This window comes from Eretmochelys imbricata, chromosome 1 (assembly GCF_965152235.1).
Source record: "Eretmochelys imbricata isolate rEreImb1 chromosome 1, rEreImb1.hap1, whole genome shotgun sequence".
In the NCBI taxonomy this organism is placed as follows: Eukaryota; Metazoa; Chordata; order Testudines; family Cheloniidae; genus Eretmochelys; species Eretmochelys imbricata.
In genome coordinates this window covers 112,575,777-112,595,469 of record NC_135572.1, presented here as the reverse complement: position 1 = coordinate 112,595,469, position 19,693 = coordinate 112,575,777, and the positions used below count along the sequence as shown (strand labels likewise).

Sequence of the window (19,693 nt, the reverse complement as noted above, 5' to 3'; positions counted from 1 at the left end):
GGGGAGGCTCTGGGCATAGTGGGTTCAGGGGGTGCAGGCCAGGGGAGCTGTGTGTGTCTCTTTCCCCTCCGCCCCGCTCACCCATTGTGTCCTGATATTTCACTCTTGCGATCTGGTCACCTTATTTATGGGCGACTTTTGACACTGTTCGCCCACCATCTATCAACACAGCCAGATTCTACTAGCTGGCAAGCGGGGAGGAAAAGGGAAAGGAGGGCAATGAAACGTACCCCTCCCCGCCAGTATTTTGAACGTGGAACGTTGATCACGTCGGAATGGTTGGGAGGAGGAGACCCACACATCTCCATGTAGTCTGTTCATTTGGCTATGTACAAACTCAAGCACATGCGAATAAGTCAAAATGCCTGGTGGTAGTTGCTAAGGAACTGCAAAGAGTTCCCAGAAATGAACAAAGGTAAACGTTTTTTTCGTGATTGAAATTTTTCAAAGGCATTGGATTTCATACATTTACTTGTGATGTTTTACCATTTTCCCGTCGTTTTTTTGCCACAGAGAGATGGACGTGATCGGAGCTATGCACAAACGTCCGGTATCCTGATCTCCCGTTTGCCCTTTTGTCGAGTCACGCTGTTAAGTGCATTGAAATAGTAGCCATATAATAAAAAGTATTAATTTTATATGAACCAATCTGGTAAAAAATCAATCCCAAAATGTCACTGTCTAGAGATCTAAAGCGTAAAAGAACAGCGACTTCATTTAAATCTGGATGGCTGGATGAGACTACAGAGACAGTTACACCGAAGTCACATAGTGTAATGCCTATTAAACTTCATGAAATATTCACATGAGGACGACAATGGAGTGGTTTGTTTATATTGTTGAGATGCCAGAGCTCCGGGAGAATTTTCAACAGCAAGAATGTGGAACGATGTATGGATGTTGGATTTCTTAAAGCATCATCTGTCAAATAAGTCTCATATAGATGGTGTAACAAGACTTAGAAACAAAAACCCTTCCTCACGGAATGGAATGGTTTTCATGATTCTTGAAAGTCCAGCTGAAAAGCAGAGGAGGCAAATTAATCTTGAACGCAAGCTCTCAAACCCAGAAGAAATCAAGGTACTTATTGACAATGTGTTGTTGGCTATTAAAATGAACAGCTCAGTGCTTTCTGTTCAGGATATTAATGACAATATGGAAAAGAATGTGCACAGACCAGCGAGCTGGAGAAGTAAAAATTATGCTTTTGAATTTCTTGAAATCATCAACTGCATTGTCCAAAATGACCTCATGCGTGAAACAGGATTGGCAATGTTTCATACTCTAGCTGTTGATGAAAGCACTGATATATCCATTCACAGATATTTGATACTCTACTTTAAATATAGATCCATAAATTCTGCAGATTATAAAAAACTTTGTTTGGTGGACTATTAAGATTGCAAGAATGTGATGCTGTTTCAATAGTATCTGCAATCAAAGAGTTTTATAAAAAACACCAACTTGATCTAATGAAAATGGTGATGTTCACATCTGATGGTGCCTCTGTGATGTGGCGGTTCAGCTGAAACAGGATATTCCACACTTAGTCCAGCAACATTACGTTGCACACCAGGAAGACTTGGGGATTTCCAATGCATGGAAAGAGGTCAATCTGATAAGAGACAATCAAAACCTTAATGAGAACTGTCTACATGGCGTTCTGTCGGTCATCCAAGAGAAAATACAAATTTCAGAAAATAGTGGATGCTTCTGAATGCGAGTCAGTGGCTTTCAGGCCACTCAATGAAGTGCGCTGGTTATCTAGGCACGTTGCACTTCAAGCAATTATTCGCAACTATAATCTCCTTCCGGAATATTTTGCACAAGATAAAGATACTGATCCAGTTTCTAAATACTGCCACAAAAAGCTGAATACTATGGAATACCGAATAACATTGGAAGTTTTGAATGATGCTTTGTCAGAGCTGGCTTCACTATCCACACTGCCCCAGAAACGGGGCCTTACACCTCTTGAAGCATTTCACCTTGCCCGAGGTAAACTGAACAATATCAGAAGACAGTACCTTGGATATTCAGTCTTATGGAGTGACAAAGTTAAGGCTCTCTTAGATATGAGCTCTCAAGAAAATAATGAAAATCAATACCAATTCTATACCAATTTCTATAATAACTTTCATAAACATCTTGTGTGCACATTTGGCAGACAGGTTTCCAGAGGATGAAGTCCAGGAGTGGTCCGCTTTTGATCGTGAAGCAATAGTTAAGTGTGACTTCAATTTTGGAATTCATCAGGTCAAATCCCTATGTTCAAAATACAAAGACTTTCTTGCTGAAGAGATTGTTATAGTCAGTCAGTACAGTGACTTCAAGTTTGTAGTAGCCGAAAGACTCAAAAGCCAATTGGTTTTAAGTTTCCTGGATATGGTGACATTTGCTCACCAGAACGAGCAGTTTCAGAATCTTGCGAAGTTGATTGATTGAGCCAAAACGGGACATATGGGTCACCCTAATAAATCAATCATTCACAATCAAGCAAATACATAACTAAAATTTGTGATGCATTAACATGACTATTATAACTAGCCATTAAAAGCAGTTATCTAGTAAGTACCGCTGTGTTCCTAACACAGGTAAAACTGAATACATACACCAGAAGTCCGTTGCTATGTACTGAACTATGCTATTAAATTATTAATGAAGAAGATAAGCATTTTAAAGAACTGAGACTGTGGCAAAAAGACTACAACCACGCAGATAAGTTCCAGAATTGGCAAGTGACTTTTTTAGAAGGCATTTTTCCTTGGTCCTTTAGAGGTGACTTCAAAAAGCAAAAATAATTGGGATTTTGCTTGTTTCCTCATTTATGATAATACACTAACTCCTCACTTAAAGTTGTCCTGCTTAATGTCATTTTAATGTTACATTGCTGATCAATTAGAGAACATGCTCATTTAAAGTTGTACATTGCCCCCTTATAACGTTGTTTGGCAGCTGTCTGCTTTGTCCACTGCTTGCAGGAAGGGAAGCCTGTTGGAGCTAGGTGGTGGGGGCTTGAAACCAGGGTGGACCAGCAGCCCTACTATCAGCTCCCCGCTCCCTTAAGATTCCTGTGGGGCAGCCATCCAGCAGGCTATCAATTGCCGGCAGTTCAGTTGTCCTCCCCCACTGCCATGTGCTGCTCCTGCCCTCTGCCTTAGGAGGTTACCGGGAGCATCCTGCTTGCTGTGTGGGGTGGGTGTGTGTCTCTGCTAATGTCAGGGTGTCCCCCTGCTTACCCCACGGGGGGGGATGGGGATGGGACAGGGCTCAGGGCAGAGGGAGCTTGCTGGCAGCAGCTGCTGTCTCAACTTGCTGATCTACTTAAAAAGGCAATGTACTTAGAGTGGAATCAGCTTACTTAAAGGGGCAATGCGCATCTCTCTCTCCCACGTCCGATGTGTGTCTCTGTCTGCCATGCTGTCTCCTCTCCCTCCATTTGTGCTGCCTTCTGGAGTATGAGGCTACATTAACATGTTAACCCTTGAAGGCTCAGCCGAGTGCTAGTTCATCATTTAGCTGTAAGGCATTCCCTAGGAATATCCCACCCTCCGACTTCACCATCTCAACAAAGCTTCACAATCATCATTGCAGCATACAGTATTAAATTGTTTGTGTGAAACGTATACTGTGTCTGTATGTGTATATAGTGGCAAATGTCTGGCACTACTTTGATGGGGTCTCGCACTCTCTCTTCTTGGCGAGGGTTCAGGGCACCATTTCTCTCCCCTGAACTGGGGTAATAACTGCCCCAGTAGTGTCCTAGAGGAGGGGAGTGGAGCAGGAGGGACCCAGGCCTGCCCTCTACTCTGGGTCCCAGCCTAGGGGCCCTAGGGATAGTGGTAAACCGCTTGAACTAGCGGTTCCTTCCCCTGGACTACTTCCCTCTCCTGTCCTTCAGCTTGTGGGGCTTCCTGCCCTCCCTCTGCACAAACCAGGTGTCCCTTTACCTACGGTCTTGGTCTTCTTAGCCCACCGCAGCCCTTCTATAAACTCCCCTCTGCTTCCCTCTGCTCCAAGACCAATCCACTCTGCTTCAACTCCTTCCCTTGTCTGATTGAAGCAGGTGGGTTTTATTCGGCAACTAGCTTCAGGTGCTCTAATTGGCTTCAGGTGATTTAATTAATCTACAGCAAACTTTCTTCCCTTTGGCCATGCTGTATCACTATATTTTTTATACATACATTTTATTTTTATATATATACATACATACACACACACACTCTCTCTCTTTATATATATTATATATAAAAATAATAATATAGTCTTGTCTGGTGAAAAAAATTTCCCTGGAACCTAACCCCTCCTATTTACATTAATTCTTATGAGAAACTGGATTCGCTTAACATCATTTTGCATAAAGTCGCATTTTTCAGGAACATAACCTTTTACAGTAACTCCTCATTTAATGCTGTAGTTATCTCCCTCCTGCCTCCATCCAAAAAGGGTGTATGTGCAATGTTTTACCTTTTTAAAAAATTTTTTAACATTAGAAATGTCCGGTCTTGTATACTCTTTCTTGAAAGACATAACGAACGACGGGAGAACAAGTAGTATTAGGATATCAAACACCAAGCAAGTGAAAAAATGATTCAGGGTGAATGATTTTAATTCAGATTTTTTTTTTAAAAAAAATCTTTCAGGCAAGTAAGCATTAACAAAACAGTGTCCATAAACAACTCGAACAAGATCTGTTTGTGAGAGACTGAATTTTCAACCTCTTCAATTAAAACTTCCAATATGTACTGGAAATCTCCAACAACAAAACAAAAAACCAAAAAGCAAAAACATCAGACTAGATGTTCCTGATATGTAAAGAAAGAAAGCCAGGAAAAAATGCATATAAAATTCTTTTTAGGCCCTCTTCGTGCATCATAAAGAGCACATAAAGCCCTCATTTCCATTACTGTTAGTGTCATTTTGACTTTTTAAATTTTAGCCCAGTTGTAACCTTTGGACTCAGACAGCAGATTTAAGTTCAGTTAGTTTTCCATATGGTACTTTTAAATTATCAAAGCATAGGCTTCACATTATTTTAATTACAGAACTGCAAAACACATGAGAAAACAATTAAACTTGAAGATAATGGAGTAAATCTAGTTCGTATAGATATAAATAGTCAAGGTATTCATAATGAAGATTTTGTTCAAAAACAAAAACTGTTGCACATGCATTGGTTTCACAGATCTCATAGGAGATGGCAGTCTGCATAAAATAGTGAGGTTGTTATTGTTATACACCAAACGTATGTCTTTGCCAGTAGGCTTCATCAAATAGGTCTGAGAATGGTATACAAAATACACGTTCTTCTAAACAACCTCAGCAGTCTTGTGTCAGGTATTTTCAGTACCATGATGCTACAATGAATGGTAAATAGCCCTCAAACATTAGAACTTATTTACTTTATTCGTAAGGCTGCATGATTACATCAGTTACCACAACTGGCCAAGCTTTTCTGCAAAGAAAACACATGAATCTGAATTCTGACCTATGGATCTTGCTATCTTTTTTTTACAAACAATGTATCTTCACTCAAAAAATAGCCATGGGCCTTTACCCTAGTCAGATTTGTGCAAGTGAGCTCTTTTGCTCTTGTAGAACCCTACTGATTTCAGTGGTGCCCTGTGAAAGTGCCAGGGTCCACTCACACTGATCTTATCACAGGATTAGGGCCTTCAATGGCAATGCAGGAAACCACTCCTCAGAATTTCATAAGAACGGCCATTCTGGGTCAGACCAAAGGTCCATCTAGCCCAATATCCTGTTTTCCAACAATGGCCAATGGCAAGTGCCCAAGGGAATGAACAGAACAGATAATCATCAAATGATCCATCTCCTGTCGCCCATTCCTAGCTTCTGGAAAACAGAGGCTAGGGACACCATTCCTGCCCATCCTGGCTAATAGCCATTGATGGACCTATTTTTTTTTTTTTTTTTTTTTTAAAAAAAAGCCGTTATAGTCTTGGCCTTCACAACATCCTCAGGCAAAAAGTTTCACAGATTGACTGTGTGCTGTGTGAAGAAATAATTCCTTTTTTTTGTTTTAAACCTGCTGCCTATTAATTTCATTTGGTGACCCCTAGTTCTTGTGTTAAGAGGAGGAGTAAAACACACCTCCTTATTTACTTTCTCCACATCAGTCATGACTTTACAGACTTCTATCGTACCCCCCTTAGTCGTCTCTTTTCCAAACTGAAAAGTCCCAGTCTTATTAATCTCTCCTCATACGGAAGCTGTTCCATACCCCTAATAATTTTTGTTGCCCTTTTCTAAACCTTTTCATTTTCAAGTGTATATTTTAAAATATTTTCTTTGGCCAACATATTTACAGACGATATCGTAAAAAATAAGTGAAGTGGAATGAAATAATTTATTCAAGTTTCTTTTGAACACCTCCTTTAAAAGGGAGAGAATACACTTCTCTCACCCCTCCATCTTTAGATATCTGGGGAAGTAATATCAGGCATTGAGCCTGCAACAAGCTCCGTGTGGCAGAATCCTGTACAGGGAATCAATAGGGCTCCATACGGGCACAAGGGTCCACCTGCTCAGAGTCAGGTATAGGGTCAGTCTCATTCGGTAACTAAAATACATAAAACACTAAAATACTGTTAATTAAAATACTTCAGAGGTATCTACCTATCTAGAGATAAAGAGAATAATTTTGCCAAAATATTTTCAAGTAAAAAAATAAAAATGTTGGTAGAACACACAATGTAAAATAAAACTTTGAGAAATCAATCAGTCCAAGATTTTGCAAATTCTCTCGTAGCACGGACAGAGTTTTACTAAAGACCATATCTGGAAAGAGATGGTCCATGTGAGAGTCACAAAGTATCCCTGTGACAACTATAGCAATTGCCTACACAGAAATTGATATGAAAAAAGCAATTATGCATATTTGACTGTTTAATGCAGTAAGTGTTTTCTCCCCATACATGACTTCCTCCTACCTGGTCCCCTTCTCCCATGGGCACATTGCAAGGCTGTATTACTCCTCTCCTTTGAGCATTCCTTGCTAAATGATGGTTCTAATTCTTGAGAGCAGCTCCTGTTTCTTCTCTTCCTCCTAGGTAGCAGTGACTCCTAACAGAGAGCCAGACACAAACCACCTGTTTTCCTGCTGCTTTTGCAGGCCTCCAGGATTTTCTTTGCAACTGAAGTAACTGAAAACGAGAAGCACTAGCACCATTCTGCCAGTTGGTTTTCCACCAATCTGTTTAAGAACTGCTACACGATTACATTTTTGAACCATTTAGGAGGAATAGCGTTTCCTTCTCTATTTTCAGACATCAGTTCCAATATACAAGTGACCAACACCTTTTCCTGATATCGGGTTAGAGATGGTAGATGGCCATTAGGTTACTAATTATCTTCCCACCAATGCACAATTATTCCTGACTCCCCTTATTAGTGTTGTGTCCAGTCTAGTTTTAAGTGTCCCAAAAGATGGAAATCTCATCCACTTCCCTTAAGAGAATATTGGATAGCTTGATAATGCTCACAGTAAGTTTATTCAAGGACAAAAATTCCCAAGTATTCCCCTTTCTTAACTGCACCCTATTAATCTTGCTAGACTTCACTGTGTTGTGATGAATCTGAGTGTTAACAGGTCAACAGGGGATAGAGTGTTATATCTGCTAAAGCTCTTATGTCTCCTGAATGAAGGGTGATAGGCCAAACTGGAGGGGAAGATCCCATGGCAGTTGGGAGGACAGCTGGAAAGCTTTAAAAAACCCACTCCTAAGCGACAAGAGGAGCTAGCGAACAGGAGCGGCTAACAGGGGAGTTTCGTAAGGGAGTTCAGAGGGAGAATGCGAGAGGGGGTGCTAAATACACTTAACCTTCTTTAAACTTAAGCCAGAAACAGCCATTGATAAAAACCAAACATCAACAAAGGAATGAGCTGCAGGAGTAAAAAAACAGAATGCAGGCAGAAGTCCAGCAACAGAGTGGGGGCTATCCATTTTATTGCACCAATGCAGCATATATGATTACCTGCCGTATGGACAGGTGGCGTACGTGTGCATTCAGTGTAAGGAGCTCCTGGCCCTCACAGACCACATACAGCCTTTGGAGACCAGAGTGGCTGAAATGGAGGAGCTAAAAGAGACAGAGGTACACAGATGAGACTTTCCGGGACACAGCAGAACGGTCCCACCCGCAGCCTTACATCCTCTGTGTTGCTGAGGAGGAGAAAGTCTCAGGGAACTAGAACATCCAACTGAAGCAGAGGGAAACAATCCCATAGTTGGGACTCTCCTTCCAGATGATGTTGTGGTATCCTCTCACACTGAGGAGACCTCTCCAGGGGAGGGAACTCCAGTTACTGGGAAGAGATAGGTAATAGTTATGGGGAAATTTGATCATTAGAAACACAGATAGCTGGGTTTGCGATGACCGGGAGAACCGCATGGTGACTTGCCTGCCTGATGTGAAGGTTGCGGATGTCTCGAAACATCTAGATAGATGTATGTGTAGTGCTGGGGAGAAACGGATGGTTGTGGTACACGCAGGTGCCAATGACATAGGAAAGGATAGGAGAGAGTTTCTGGAGGCCAAATTTAGGCTACTAGGTAAGAGATTGAAGTCCAGGACCTCTAATGCTTCCAGTTGCACGCGCAGGGCCAGTTCGAACTGCAGGGTCTCAATGTATGGATGAAACAATGGTGTAGGGAGAAGGGGTTTAGATTTACTAGGAACTGGGGAAACTTTTGGGAAAGGGGGAGTCTATACAGGAAGGATGGGCTCCACCTAAACCAAAATGGAACCAGATTGCTGACACTTAAAATTTAAAAGGTCAGAGAGCAGTTTTTAAAAAAAGGGCTGCGGGAAAGCCGACAGGTGTGGAGGAACACGTGGTTTAGACAGATCTCTCTTAGGGGAGGATCTATTAATGGAGATTCTCTATGTCCTAGTAAGGAGGAGAGGATGGAAGCTGATAAAATACAGGTAGGATCTGATGAGAAACAGTCAAATGAAAAAAAGAACGGGAGTACTTGTGGCACCCTAGAGGCTAACAAATTTATTTGAGCATAAGTTTTTGTGGGCTACAGCAACTGATGAAGTGGGCTGTGGCCCACGAAAGCTTATGCTCAAATAAATTTATTAGTCTCTAAGGTGCCACAAGTACTCCTGTTCTTTTTGTGGATACAGACTAACACGGCTGCTACTCTGAAACCAGTCAAATGAAAAAGAGGCCCATTCAATTACATCATGAAATGGCAGACAGCTAAAAAGTGACAAGTTTTTAAAATGCTTATATTCAAATGCTAGAAGTCTAAATAATAAGATGGGTTAACTACAGTGCCTCATATTAAATGAGGATATTGATACAATAGGCATCACAGAAACTTGGTGGAATGAGGATAATCAATGGGACACAGTAGTACCAGGGTACAAAATATATCAGAAGGACAGAACAAGTTGTGCTGGTGGAGGACTGGCACTATATGTAAAAAATAAATAAAAAAATCAAAGAATCAAATGAAGTAAAAAGCTTGTAAAAAAAAAAAATGAACCAAACTGTACCAAAAAATCTTTATGGATAGTAATTCCATACTCTAATAAGAATATAGCAGTAGGGATATATTACCAGCCACCTGCACAGGATGGTGATAGTGACTGAAATGCGCAGGGAGATTAGAGAAGCTATAAAAATAAAAAACTCAGTAATAATGGGGGATTTCAACAATCCCCACATTTCCTGGGTACATGTCACATTGGGACGTGATGCAGAGATAAAGTTTCTTGACACCTTAAATGACTTAGAACCCACAAAAGGAAAGTCAATTCTTGATTTAGTCCTAAATGCAGCACAGGGTCTGGTCCAAGTACTGATTATAGCTGGACCAGTTGGTAATCGTGACCATAATATAATTAAACATCCCCATAGTAGGGAAACCACCACAACAGCCCAACACTGTAGCATTTAATTTCAGAAAGGGGGACTGCACAAAAATGAGGAAGTTAAACAGAAATTAAAAGCCAAAAGTGAAATCCCTGCAAGCTGCATGGAAACTTTTTAAAGACACCGTAATAGAGGCTCAACTTAAATGTCTACTCCAAATTAAAAAACCTAGTAAGAGAACCAAAGAAGTACCACCATGGCTAAACAACAAAGTAAAAGAAGCAGTGAGAGACCAAAAGGCATCCTTTAAAATGTGGAAGTTAAATCCTACTGAGGAAAATAGAAAGGAGCATAATCTCTGACAAATGAAGTCTAAAAATATAATTAGGAAGGCCAAAAAAGAATTTGAAGAACAGTTAGCCAAAGACTCAAAGTAATAACATTTTTAAGTACATCAGAAGCAGGAAGTCTGCTAAACATCCAGTGGGACCACTGGACGATCAAGATGCTAAAAGAGCACTTGCGGACAATAAGGCAGTTACGGAGAAACTAAATGAATTATTTGCAGCAGTCTTTATGGCTGAGGATGTGAGGAAATTCCCACACCTGAGCCATTCGTTTTAGGTGACAAATCTGCGGAACGGACACAGATTGAGGTGTCACGAGAGGAGGTTTAGGAACAAATTGATAAACTGAAAAGTAATAAGTAACCAGGACCAGATGGTATTTACCAAAGAGTTCTGAAAGAAATCAAATGTGAAATTGCTGAACTACTAACTGTAGTTTGTAACATCATTTAAATCAGTTTCTGTACCAAATGACTGGAAGATAGTTAATGTGACACCAATTTTTAAAAAGGGCTTCAGAGGCAATCCTGGCAATCACAGGCCGGTAAGCCTGACTTCGGTACCAGGTAAGGTGATTGAAACTATAGTAAAGAACAAAATTGTCAGACGCATAGATGAACATAATTTGTTGGGGAAGAGCCAATATGTGTTTTGTAAAAGGAAATCATGCCTCACCAATCTACTAGAATTCTTTGAGAGAGTCAGCAAGCATGTGGACAAGGGTGAATCCAGTGAATACAGTGTACTTAGATTTTCAAAAAGCCTTTGACAAGGTCTTTCACCGAAGGCTCTTAAGCAAATTAAGCAGTCATAGGACAGGAGGGAAGGTCCGCTCATGGATTAGTAACTGGTTAAAAGATAGGAAACAAAGGGTAGGAATGAATGGTCAGTTTTCAGAATGGAAAGAGGTAAACAGTGGTGTCTCCCCAGGGATCTGTATTGGGACCAGTCCTATTCAACGTATTCATAAATAATCTGGAGAAAGGGATAAAGGTGGCAAAATTTGCAGATGATACAAAACTACTCAAGACAGATATTCAAGCAGACTGCATAGAGCTACAAAAGGATCTCACAAAACTGGGTCACTGGGCAACAAAATGGCAGATGAAATTCAATGCTGATAAATGCAAAGTAATGCACATTGGAAAACATATATACACCTCTACCCCGATATAACGCTGCCCCGGGGAGCCAAAAAAAAAACCTTACCGCATTATAGGTGAAACCGTGTTATATCGAACTTGCTTTGATCCACTGGAGCGCGCAGCCGCAGCCCCCCAGAGCGCTGCTTTACCGTGTTATATCTGAATTTGTGTTATATCAGGTTAGAGGTATACATATAAAATGATGTATATCTAAATTAGCTTGTTACCGCTCAAGAAAGAGATTTTGAATTCATTGTGGATAATGCTCTGAAAACATCCACTCAATGTGCAGCGGCAGTAAAAAAGCCAACAGAACGTTGGGAATTATTAAGAAAGGGATAGATAGTAAGACAGAAAATATCATATTCCCTCTATATAAATCCATGGAACGCCCACACCTTAAATACTGCGTGCAGATGCAGTCCCCCCAATCTCAAAAAAAGATATATTGACTTGGAAAAGGTTCAGAAAAGAACAAAAATGATTAGGGGTATGGAACAGCTTCCATATGAGGAGAGATTAATAAAATTGGGACTTTTCAGCTTGGAAGAGAGATGACTAAGGGGGGATATGATACAGGTCTATAAAATCATGACAAGTGTGGAGAAAGTAAATAAGAAACTGTTATGAGAAGGAGTAAACAACACACTAACTAGGCAGCAGGTTTAAAATAAGCAGAAGGATGTATTTTTTCCACACAACGCAGAGTCAACTTGTGGAATTCCTTACCAGAGGATGTTGTGAAGGCCAAGACTATAACAGGGTTCAAAAAGTAACTAGGTAAGTTCATGGAGTATAGGACCATCAATGGCTATTTGCCTAGATGGGCAGGGACTGTGTCCCTAGCCTCTGTTTTGCCAGAAGCTGGGAATGGACGACAGGGGATGGATCACTTGATGATCACCTGTTCTGTTCTTCCCTCTGGAGCACCTGGCATAGGCCACTGTCAGAAGACAGGATACTGGGCTCATGGACTTTTGGTCTGACCCAGTATGGCTGTTCTTATGTTCTAAAGTGACAGAAACAGGAGTGGTGACTGAGCTGAGGTTTCTGGGATTCCCCAAGCATGGCTGGGTCTAATTTGGTTTAAGATCAACAGGACTCATGGGAGTAGCGTAGATGAGAATATGTACACAGTGTTAAAAAAAAAAAAAAAAAAGTTACACCACACCCAACTCTGGGACCTCAATTCCTCTCATCAGAAACTGATCACTGCCAAAGTAAAGGGAAATCATATTATCCTATCCCCAAGCTGCAAACACTCTTCACACACCATGGTCTTTGCTCCCTCTCTATTGTCAATGAGCCAGGCTACACATTTTCAATATCTTAACTCTCCCTAGCAAGTTATTCCTTCCTCCCCTTAAATAACTTTATCATCTCTTCTTTGAATTTAATCAATCAATTTAAAGTCTTTTAGTAATGAGTTGTCCTTTGGTCTTTCAGTAAATAAGTCCAGTTACTCTCTGTATAGTTCTGCTGACTACCTCTCCACTCTTTGATGTGGTATCTCTGCATCTTTAGTCAACATGACACTGGTCATTTTTGCTGCCAGATCATTCTGGAATTTCATAAATGAGCTGCTCTTCTCCTACATCTCTTTTAGCATTACAGATTTCAAGGTTTCTCCCTATCAAACACTTGTGTTCTGAATTATTTTCCTCAAATATTAGCCTGCATTTTATTTTATTTTTTAATTCATTTGGATTCACCCACTTGTGTTTTTAACTCTCTCTACACCCCTTTGCATTATTTCTCTATGCTCACTGGTGTTTTCTCAACTCCTCTATATTTAATATTAACTGTGATGTGCTCTTTACTCCCTCTTCTTCAATGAAGATGTTATTTATGACTGAAGCTACAGCAGACTTTGCAATAGCTTCTGGGCCTTATCCATTAGAAAAAAATCCATTAGTACTTTCCCCAAACTCAATACTTTGCCATTTATCATTATCAGTTGTTCACAATCCTCTGGCCAGTTTTCAGTCTACATGACACTATATCTATGTCACTAACATTTTCAGATAAAGATTTTGGAAGATTCACCAAATGTTTTAGTAAAATCCATATATTCTTTCTTTAATCCCCCTGCTTTGCTATTAATTTTGTAATTTTTTTAAAAAAGGAATAGATTTTGTTTGGAAAGAAATATTCTTTATACATTTATACTGCTTACTGTTCACAGTGCAAATTATCCAGTAAGGTCCCAATCCTGCAGAATTATGCACATACTTGATTTTTACATACATGAACAGTTCTACTGAAGTCTACAGGATTATGCACCCACTTAAAGTTAAACATGTGCAAATCTTTGCAGGATCAAGACCTAAAAAATTAGGGATTTTTTTCCTCTTGTAAATTGTTCCATTATTTCACTAAGGACAGAAGTTAGGCTTTGAACAGTAATCATCAGGTTCACTCTTCTTTCCGTTTTTGAAAATTGGAAAAAAGCAATTAGTACCCCAACAGTTGTCTATCACTAAACTATACATAACTACATATAAGTTTGCAAGTTATCCTAATATCTTATGGTCCATATCAGCTGAACTGGATGAGTAGTATACACTTTTGTTCCCCAAGTACGCTCCTTACATGCTCTTCATCAATATTCATTAAGTTCCTCCTCATTTCCTAGTTTTCTAAATTCTCCCACACACTCTTTTTTTGGGGGGGTCAGCAAAACTTGTCAGTCAAGGGTGTGAAAAAACCCACACCCCTGACCAATGTAAGTTTTGCCGATAAAAGCACCAGTGTGGACAGCGCTATGCTGGCACGAGATGCTCTCCCGCCAGTGTGGTGCAGCTACATGGGAGACCTTACAGCAGTACAGCTGTATCTGTAGTGTAGACATAGCTTAGGAGGGATTTAAACAGAAGGACTTCAGTATCTCCGTCATTTTCAACCATCTTTTATGACAGGTTTCAGAGTAACAGCCGTGTTAGTCTGTATTCGCAAAAAGAAAAGGAGTACTTGTGGCACCTTAGAGACTAACCAATTTATTTGAGCATGAGCTTTCGTGAGCTACAGCTCACTTCATCGGATGCATACCGTGGAAACTGCAGCAGACTTTATATACACACCATCTTCTTTGTTATCCTCTCAATGGGCCTACTTTCTTCCCTCCCACCCATAAGGCCTTTTGCTATCTTTAACGTAATTCACTTCCTTTGTCTTTTCCTGGCAAGCCTTGACTGACTGTTTTTTCTATTTGGTTGCCACACCACTCATTAGGGGTTTTTTTAAAGTGGTTTTTAAACCACATCAGTGCTCTACAATATTAATTCTTTAAACCAAGGATTACTTAAGTTCTATCTGTGTCACACTGTTTGGAAGGTTGCAATACTGTCTCACATCAAACCTTATGCCATAATCTAAAACCTTTTTAAAAATGCTGTTTTGCTTAGTATTTTTTAGAAAATATGCAAAAAACATATCCATATGCAAATCAAAATATCAGAATACTTTACTAGCAATGTAACATGCAATTATGAAAGCCTAATGATATTAGATGAGGACTGTTAGTGAACAGAAGTTTGTTTACATTTAAAAATACCATTTTATATTTAAATGTAATTTTTCTGATAGTTACAGAGGTATTAAAAAGGGAATTGTAAGAATAGATGGCTCAAGAGATAAACCCTCTTTTATTATCACTCACCTCTAGGTTAGTGGCATGAATTTGATGGACTATGTGGAAAAAAAATAGTTGCCTGAGGGCAATTCCTGTTGGCATTAAGTAGGTTCATTTTGTCTGTCTCAGAAGAGAAGGGGTGGAAAAGAAAAGGGAATGGAGACTGAAGGACCCTCTCACCCCTGAACAGGGTTGAATTGCAGGGAAACACTGACAGTGGTGCTCCCGGTGTACCTGTTTTATCAACAAACAGGTAACTTAATGAAAGGTACTTCACTGACAACACTCAGACTGAACAACAATTTCATTATTTTGTTTTTGTATTAAGCACAGCAGTGAAAAGCAGTTTTCATAACCTCTACTACAAGTATACAAAATGCCTGCATCACAAAATGCTTTTCAGCAAGATGGTGGCTTTTTGTTTTGTTGCACAGAACAAATGTCTGCAGATTCTCTTAAATCTAAAGCCTTTTTATAGTACAAGAGCTAATAATTCTATTCTAAACTTTCTATGTGAAAACAGTGACAGATGCACTGCAAACCCTATTTTAAATAAGATACAAAAAGAGGTCTTCATATCCCCTAATGCCATCTGTGGGATGTATGGCCTGCTTTATTTTTATTAGCAAGAACAAGGAAATATTCTATTACTCATACTTCCACATATAATATGAAACAAATATACTTACATCTTTTGCCATGTTACCTATGCCTAGAAATCAAGGCGCTTAAATGCTTGATGCCCACAGAAGGAAACAGGAACAGTGATGTTATTTTTCTAAAAAGAAAGTCAAGACAACACCAGCTATAATAGTGAATTGCAGAAATCTGTAAAAAATGTAATTTATTAACTACAAGCATATATTCCTTTACTTTAGAACGTGTCTCGCAATATTTAAAAAGTTTTCTGGCATCATCAACTTACTCTCGGTGAACAGTCGCACAACCCCCACAGGGGAACGACCTCCCTGCAGCTCGGGGAAGCTGTCAGAATTCGCCCCCTAGCTCCAGGGGCTTCCCCACCCCATATATACACGGAGGAGCCCAGCAGGGCGGCAGGCGGCCTGCGCTGGCAGTCTAAGCCCACACCGGGCCGGTCACGGTCCAGCTGTGCCCTCTGCAGCATTACTCCCACCCCCCAGGCCAGGCCTCTGCATAGGAGTGGGGGCGCCTCTATGCCGGACCTGTCAGTTTCGCCACAGACACTAGGCCTCTGCTGCCAGCCCCCTGCCAGCCCCCCGTACCCGGCGGCGGGCGCAGGCAGACGGGCCGCAGCTGCGATGGGAGGCGAAGGAGGACGCGGCGCCCCTGAGGCGCCTCACAGACGGGCAGCCCCAACAGCGCCTCAGACCCCACCCCCCCCCCGCCGGGGGCCCGCCAGCCCGCCCAAGCTGGCGCGGGGCCGCGCGAGGCACTGGGCTCGCCTGACTCAGGGGCCGGAGGCACCATCTCCCCCACCCACCCCGGCAGATCCCGCGCCCCCTCCCCACGTCCCGCCCAAACCCATCCTCCGGCGCAGCAGCACCTCCCACCTGCCGAACGGTGCCTGCACCTGAGCGGCCGGCGGCGGACAGCAGCCTCCCTCCGTCCGTCCCCCGCCCGCCCGCCCGCCCCCACAGCGCCGCTCTGCGGAGACACGGCGGGGGGCGCCGACTGCACATGTGCAGCTCACGGGCCTCCAATGTCGGGGGGGAGGGGGCTCCGGGGCTGTCATTGGCCCCAGGCCCAATCGTGGGGTCTCGCTCCCGGCCGCCCCCCCCCCCACACGTGTCAGTCTCACTCTTCCTTGTCCCCGCGTCCCTCCCTTCTAACCCACCCCCCCTGCCCCGCCAGCCGCCCGCTCCCCGCACACCTGCGCAGGCTCCCCCCTCCCCTCGGAGGGCTCCCTGTGTGGGGGCGGGGGCGCAGCCGCCCCTCCCCGGCTCCGACACGCGGATGCGGCCCTAGAAAAATTTTTCCGTTGGCACAAAAAAAAAATTGAAACTTACACTTTTGTACGTCCCACCCGCGTGATGCTGCGCGATGACGTCACAAGGTGTAACGTGCCTCGCACAGGGCACACGCGGAGAGACCAGTGGTCCCTCCACCCGCCGTCCGTGAAAAGCGCATGCGCGGCTTTTTCGCGCCCATGGGTTCCCCGCCCTCCTCTGGGAACAAGTGCGCGGGAAGCACGGGCGCGAGAGCTGGCGGTTAGTCAGTGAAAAGCAGCCGTTGCGCTGTGGCACGTGGCGTTACTCGAGGGGGTGGCTGGGCCCGGGCTGTGTAAGCGCTGAGCTGTCTGCCTCCCACCTGTGGGCGTCAAGCAAAGGAAGAAGAGATCAAGACTGTACAGTGACCCACCTGTGCTGATTATGGCTGGGTTGGGGCACTCAGCCCATATCCCCTTCTTCCCTGGCTGCAGGCGAGGGCTTGTTGCCCAGGTGCTGGGTCTTCAGGTGTCTTAGCAGACCTAGCCCCAGGTTCACTAGCAGAACATTTCTGTTGCTGTAATGATATTGCTGGGCACACTAGAGCTCACTGTCAAAACAAAGCATGAGGGTGTTGTCTCATGTACGGGCTCTGCATCCATTGCAACAGCATTTTAGTAACCAGCCCTAACCAACCTCTGAATAATGCTTATGTTACTTCCTCCTCACCCACTGCCTCATGATTATCAGGGCAGGAGCACTTAGAATGCCCCATTTTAAACATGTAATTTTAAAGTAGTTTAAATTAGAGGGCATATTTGCTCCTCTGCAAGCTCTGCTGGTTGAAGCAGACACAGTGAGATACTGTACTCATGACAGCTATGACAGAATTGTACTGCATAGTAAGTTCTATAGCATGGTTTGTCGTCTTTTAAGACTCCTTTTTCTTCTCCACCATGCTAGGTTTTTAAAATTTAGAGAACTGTGATTTCATCAGAATAAACTATGACCTTTTTGCAAAATGGAGCATCCTTCGAATCTTCAAATCTAGAAGAATGAAGCAGTGACTGTAGAAAAAGGAGCTGGTACACAAATAAAACTGCTTTCAAAAATGTAAAAATCATGGTGTAAGGTTCAAAGACTTTGAAAAATGTTTTAGATTTTTGTGCAAGAGGAAGGCAGCAATTATTTAAGCAGCAAGTGACAGCTTAAAAGCAAAGAGGAAAAATATACGCTAGAGATTATTTTTGGACTGAGAATAACTGGTGACTGATTTATCCCCTTACAAAGAAAGAATAGGTAAGGAAAAAATATTTAGAGATAACATCTGTGCAGACTGGGAAAAGAGACCTAGCTCTAGAGGCTTTTAGATCATTGAGGGCAGCAGTAGTAGGATGTAGCATGAAACAGGTCTACTACCAGCTATGGCATGCCACCCTGCTTCTCTCCAAATGTTTGAGTCAGTTCTTTCTTGATCACAGTCAGCAAAGCAGTACCATCAAGAGAAAATATTTTTTGTTTGCTCAAATTCTTCTATTGCAGGGGTTCTCAAACTTCATTGCACCGCTACCCCCTTCTGACAGCAAAAATTACTACACAACCCCAGAAGGGGGGACTGAAGCCTGAGCCCCGCCACCCGAGGCAAGGAGAGGAGGGGGGCAAAGCCCAAAGGCTTCAGCCCCAGGCAGGCGTACTGTAACCTAGCCCTGACACCCAGTGTTGAAACCTGAGGCTGGGCTCAGGCGTGGGCTTGGGCTCCAGGCCCCAGCAACTCTAAGCTAGCCCTGGTGACCGCAGTGAAATGGGGTCCCGATCCACTTTGGGGTCCCGACCCAGACTTTGAGAATCGCTGTTCTATTGACAGTTGTTATATAACCTTACCATATTAGTCATATCTTCCAGGCAGTCCAGTGCAGTTGCATAAACTACTTGTGAGGTAATTGGATTAACTATTCTAATGTGCTCTGAGGAGGTTTGGCACTTGTTTTATGTTGTGCTTTATGCCTGCTGCAGTGTTTAGGCAATGCTTTCCCCCCCTGAATTCTCCAGCTCCCATACTGGCATGTCCACACCTGAGTGGGCTTTTCTTTACCACTATGGTATCTGCCCCAGAGCTCCAGTGCTTGCTTCAGAGCACGAGTCTTGACTGTTTCTCAGCACACTAATGCCTGACTCAGAATGCTCCTGTGCTTTGCATTTCTCAGATATTTTGGAGCATCAGCACCTGGTTGTTCATGGTGCCAGAAATCTTTTAGTGTTGGCTTTTTCTATGCTCTGCCACTCAATTTTCTTTCAAGTATATTTTCAAAGGAGGAGAATAGGCCACTCAACTTCAAACTATGTCAGTGTGGCAAAACTATGTACAAAATAGCCTCTTTTCTTTGCATCATCTATCTCAAGAGTTGACCACAATATGCAGAAATGCCTGATTTGCCTGCAGAATGATGTCGCCTCATGCACTGAAGAAATATCCCAACTTGTGGCATTCCGATTAGACTCTGAAAGTCCAAGTGATGCAGGCACAGATTGCTTCAAAGGGTAAAGACTTGAAACTAAATTCTGTGTCAGCAAAGGATATTGAGTTCTTGAATTCAGTTATCACCCATATAAGAGCAGATCAAGACCCCCAATAAACCCAGTGGGGTAGCTTCATCACTGAAGTACCCTGTGCCAACATCAGCGAAGTTGATGACTCTGAGCCCAGGAGGGGCATGGGGCCAGGTGACACCTTCTGCCCAGGAAAGTGGACCGTGACTGGAGGAGGAGCTGGGTTGTGTGTCTGGCTAAGACTGCTGGAGGGGATTTCAGTTTTG

General features: G+C 42.6%; 1 protein-coding gene across 5 annotated transcripts in view; it reads right to left on the bottom strand.

The window, feature by feature from the left end:
- The window catches only part of TFDP1 (transcription factor Dp-1), a 98,987-nt gene extending 81,970 nt beyond the window's left edge, over positions 1-17,017 (bottom strand). Inside the window, exons 1-2 of one of the 5 annotated variants that reach the window (XM_077813887.1) lie at positions 16,962-17,017; positions 15,663-15,751 (exon numbers count right to left, since the gene is read on the bottom strand). In XM_077813887.1, the coding sequence (XP_077670013.1) occupies positions 15,663-15,674 (12 nt within the window). In that variant the 5' untranslated portion in view covers positions 15,675-15,751; positions 16,962-17,017. The other 4 variants (XM_077813917.1, XM_077813895.1, XM_077813913.1 and 1 more) reach the window with 4 other exon arrangements.
- Between the last annotated feature and the right edge of the window lie 2,676 nt (positions 17,018-19,693).